General features: G+C 41.3%; 1 protein-coding gene across 1 annotated transcript in view; it reads left to right on the forward strand.

Moving 5' to 3' along the window:
• Positions 1–3,402, forward strand: part of LOC118415873 (selenocysteine-specific elongation factor-like) — a 4,418-nt gene extending 1,016 nt beyond the window's left edge. The window contains exons 2-4 of the mRNA XM_035820732.1: positions 299–423; positions 947–1,081; positions 1,620–3,402. Coding sequence (XP_035676625.1) covers positions 299–423; positions 947–1,081; positions 1,620–2,792 — 1,433 coding nt within the window. The 3' untranslated portion in view covers positions 2,793–3,402. The remainder of the gene's footprint in view (positions 1–298; positions 424–946; positions 1,082–1,619) is intronic.
• Positions 3,403–4,446: the final 1,044 nt, after the last annotated feature.

Raw genomic sequence — 4,446 nt, forward strand, 5'->3', positions numbered from 1 at the left:
GCCCTCTATATTGGGCATCAGGCCTATGTATCCAGACTTTTTGGCATATATGTCTCTGTGGACGAGCTCTGCTGTCTGACCATCTAGATCGAAGTCCATGGATCTGTGGGTCTGAGTTCAATCGTAGGGTCAGCTCAGCTTGGACATGTTGTATGTAAGGGATTACATTCGTCTTTTGGAAGGGACTAAAAATGGGGTTCCTGTGTTTGAGGAGGTGCCACAAGTACATGAAAGAGCCTCAATACTCGGATTGAGTGTCTACTGGCTACAATAATACATCTGCATTGTCATCCCCCAGGTGCCCAGATCATAGACCTGATGCTGCTGATAGTGGATGTGACAAAAGGCATGCAGACCCAGACAGCAGAGTGCCTGGTCATCGGGGAGATCGCCTGTGAGAGGATGGTGGTGGTGCTCAACAAGGTCAGAAGTGTGGAAACTTTAGGGCATACAGTTAAAACTGATCCAGAAGACCACTCAGGGACTGATAGAATTCGTTCTGTGTGAACTTTAGGCAGGAATAGAAAAAATTTTCTAAGGGACCACCAAAAAGTGGTTACACTTGCCAACTGGTCTTTATGTAGAGGTGGTCACTTGTACAGGTTTGACTGTACCAACTACCTTGCAATATATGTATGTAGTGCACACTTAATAGATATCTTAAGTGACAAATTGGTTGTAAACCTCATAGCAATGAGTGTGTGATTCAGTCTACAGCCTACATATAATTTCCTTGATTGAAATCCGATACCAAAATACTACAGTATCCACACATGACAAAACTGTATTGTATCTTTAATTAGCATGTAGAATACATCAATCTTCTAATATTAGTATTGTTATTAAGTAGTAGTCACTAAATGGTTGACCACTGGTATACATGTGTGATACATCTATGTAATTGTTAAGCAATAGAATGAAAGATTAAAGTTTTCATTCCTTTAAGGCTGACCTCCTGCCTGAAGCCAAAAGAGACCAAATGATAGAGAAGATGAAGAGGAAGATGGCCGCCACGCTCAAGTCTACCAGATTTGCTGATGCACCAATCATTGCTGTGGCCGCCAAGCCAGGTGGACCGGAGGTAGTCTAGTATCGTTGTTTTGGTTATCAGTTACTATAGTACTTGTATTATTAAGCTTCGGAATATATTTTCAGATTGTTGACAATTTGCTACAAATAAAAAAAAAGATTAATACCTGTCATACAATATAATGTAAATGCCTTTACTAGTATGTTTGTGGTTATTTGATTGTGCAGTAAGGAGAACATGGAATGTTTATAGTGGTCTCAAGCTCTTGATAGTACTATACTTATAGTCACATAAAGAACAGCAATAGAAACAATAATTTTGTGGTGATTTGAGGCCGCATGTATGCAGTCACTGCAAAAGCCACAAACAAACAGCCAAAGGCAAAAATGTCAAGAATTATAGTAGATGAGTAAAAATTTCATGTCATTTTGAAAAGCCAAGAAAGGAATAAAGGAAAGGTGTATCCACAGTTGCTGGCAAAAGCCTTTGTAATTGTATATATCAAGGACCATGTATACAATGTAAGATCAATTAAAGAGATTAGTTGTTTGTCAGATTGAGTCTAACTTATCATTTCTTCCCTCATCAGGCTCCTGACACAGAAGCTGTTGGCCTGCAGGAGTTGATGGATCTCCTGAAGAAGCACACCTACCTGCCGAGCCGTGATGCCAGCGGTCCGTTCATCTTCGCGGTGGACCACTGTTTCTCCATCCGAGGACAGGGTACGGTCATGACGGGTACCGTCCTGAACGGCACTGTCGCAATCAACGACAACGTAGAGGTCGCTAACGTCAAGGAAGTCAAGAAAGTCAAGTCCATGCAGATGTTTAAGCAGCCTGTGAACTCGGCCATGCAGGGAGACAGGGTGGGGATCTGTGTGACACAGTTTGATCCCAAACTGTTGGAACGTGGGCTGGTTTGTACACCGGGGACTCTCACCCTCATACATGCAGCTATCCTGAAGGTGAAGAAGATAAGGTTTTTCAAGGGAGCGTGCCAGACAAAAGCCAAGATTCACATCACCATGGGTCACGAAACTGTTATGGCGAGAGTGCAGTTCTTTGGTTCCCAAGACAGCATAGAAGAGGAAGAAACCCACTTTGATTTCACTAAGGAATACCTGTATCAAGATGAACTCTATGGGCAGGAGGGGGCAAGTAAAGGCAAGGAAAATGGCACAGCAGACTCAGAAGCAGTACAGGCATCTCCCAGCCAACAGTGGGCTCTGCTGGAGTTTGAGAAACCTGTGATCTGTCCCCAGAAGTGTCTGGTCATCGGCTCCCGTCTCGACACTGACATTCACGCCAACACATGTAGGTTAGCCTTCCATGGTCGTCTGCTTGAGCCAGTGGTGGACAAGAACTACAGCGAGACTGTCCTGCCAAAGCTGAAAGTCTTCAAGAACAAATCAAAGGAGGGAATGGTGGAAAGGATGACAGACGAGTACACGGTGATCGGGAGGTCGCTCTTCAAGAAGGAGACAAACATTCAGCTGTTTGTGGGTCTGAAGGTGAAACTGTCTACAGGAGAGGAGGGGGTGATCGAGGGGGGGTTTGGGCAGAGCGGGAAGTTTAAGATCCGGATTCCGCAGGGTCTCCAGCCTGGTACGGTTCAGGTGCTCTCTGCTGCAGGGAAGAAGAAGAAAGGGAAGAAGGCAGAGGAGGAAGAAGCTGCACCACAAGCACATGGACAAGGGATTCAGGTCTCCCTGCAGTTCAAGAAGTACATCTTTGATCCAAAGAAGAAGATGATTCAAACATGACAGAACTCAAATTAGAAGAGATCTAAGCCCACAATTTTTAACATGTATGACCATACAAATGTATTTGTATGATCATGATAAGTGAATCTAAGTTGTTTTGGAATACCTGTGTTTTGAAATTACTTTCCCTGCAATTCAGCATAGTAGTATACAGAAGTATATTTAGTGTATTTGAGTAATGCTTTCAACTGAACACATTGTTTTCATGGTACAACAACGTGCAGGGTAGAATGAAGTTTAAAAGAGCACTAATATATGGTAAATTGGATTAGGTCAGAGTTAGGTGAGTAAAAATTACAATAAAGATGGACAGAGAGAATTCAGGTATGAATCAGATGAAAATGCAGTTTTTACCCTAGTAGTGTTCAAGTGTTCTTCTATGGGATTGAGCACTGAAAGAATATGGAAAGAACTGGTGCAATAATGATTGATAAAGGAAAAGTGCCTTGACTTTATTTCTTTTGGAAAAGACTTTCTGCTGAGATCAGGCATTGATTATGGTAACTTAATTAGCATAATAAGACATCAACAAATGTGGAGTCATTTAGAAGTCATTGCTACGATCTTCCATGCCAAAATTAAAACTGGTGCAGAAGTCTGCATTAGATTACATCGCATTGTCGTATTCTTCCTCAAATTGTTTCATTCCTTTTTTTAGCCTTTTTAGCCAGCCTTTTGAAGTTTAGTACACTCTCTCTGTTGCTTCTCGGTAGTGACCAGGGAGCATAATTATGGTAAAAATATTGGCATCTAAGCTATCCCATTTTTGCATTGTGCAAATGAAATAGATATTTGAATCAACTATTTGTTCCTGCATGCTTGATTTTATTTAAAAAAACAGCACCCACCTGTTCAGCATTATCAGCATGATTTTCTCATCATATTGAAACTAGAAAATACCATAAAAGATTGCAATCTGCAAGAAAGCTATTGATTCTTTATGTCTATACACAGAAGATAGCAACAGTACTACTGGTCAGTCCACAGTCTGAAGCTGGTGTGTTACGCCGACGTCCAATAATACCAGGGGTAAGTACTGGAAAATTCAGGTCGGACCTGCATGAACCTGCACCTGATTCTTGGTGAAAACGTTTGAATGATGGGTGATACTAAAAACAATGGTCTATCTCTCTACAAATCTGTTGTTGGAGTATCCGACTCCTATTGGCATTTTAAAATCCTATCTTCATGTCTGAAACCTTGTTACGTCAGGGGTACAGTGGGCAGGGTTGTCCCGTGCTAGAGGATAGTTTTGTAACTTTTTTTATGTAGGCCACAGCAAGTAAATGTTATGGATGACAGTCTCTGTAGACTCAAATGCAAGCGTGGGAAAAAAATAAGGTGGGCAAAGAAAATAAGATGCCTACATTTTCAAATTTAGAGACCAAAAAGCTTATAACAAGAATTGAAGAGATAAAACATGACACCACAACCAACAAGGCTTTTTCCTCCTGCATTCGGTGATGCAGAAAGTGACACAGGTGTCAACATTATATTCAACAGAACATTGGCATTTCTAATTAACGTTACCATAACAAATCTCTATTCATGTCTGATTCATATACATCGCTGACTGCCACGAAAAAGTGCTTTTAAAACTGTCCTTACATGTGTACATGAACTACAAGTTCAATATTTTGAAGTGAAAGTGGAA

Source organism: Branchiostoma floridae, chromosome 5, assembly GCF_000003815.2.
Source record: "Branchiostoma floridae strain S238N-H82 chromosome 5, Bfl_VNyyK, whole genome shotgun sequence".
Taxonomy (NCBI): domain Eukaryota; kingdom Metazoa; phylum Chordata; class Leptocardii; order Amphioxiformes; family Branchiostomatidae; genus Branchiostoma; species Branchiostoma floridae.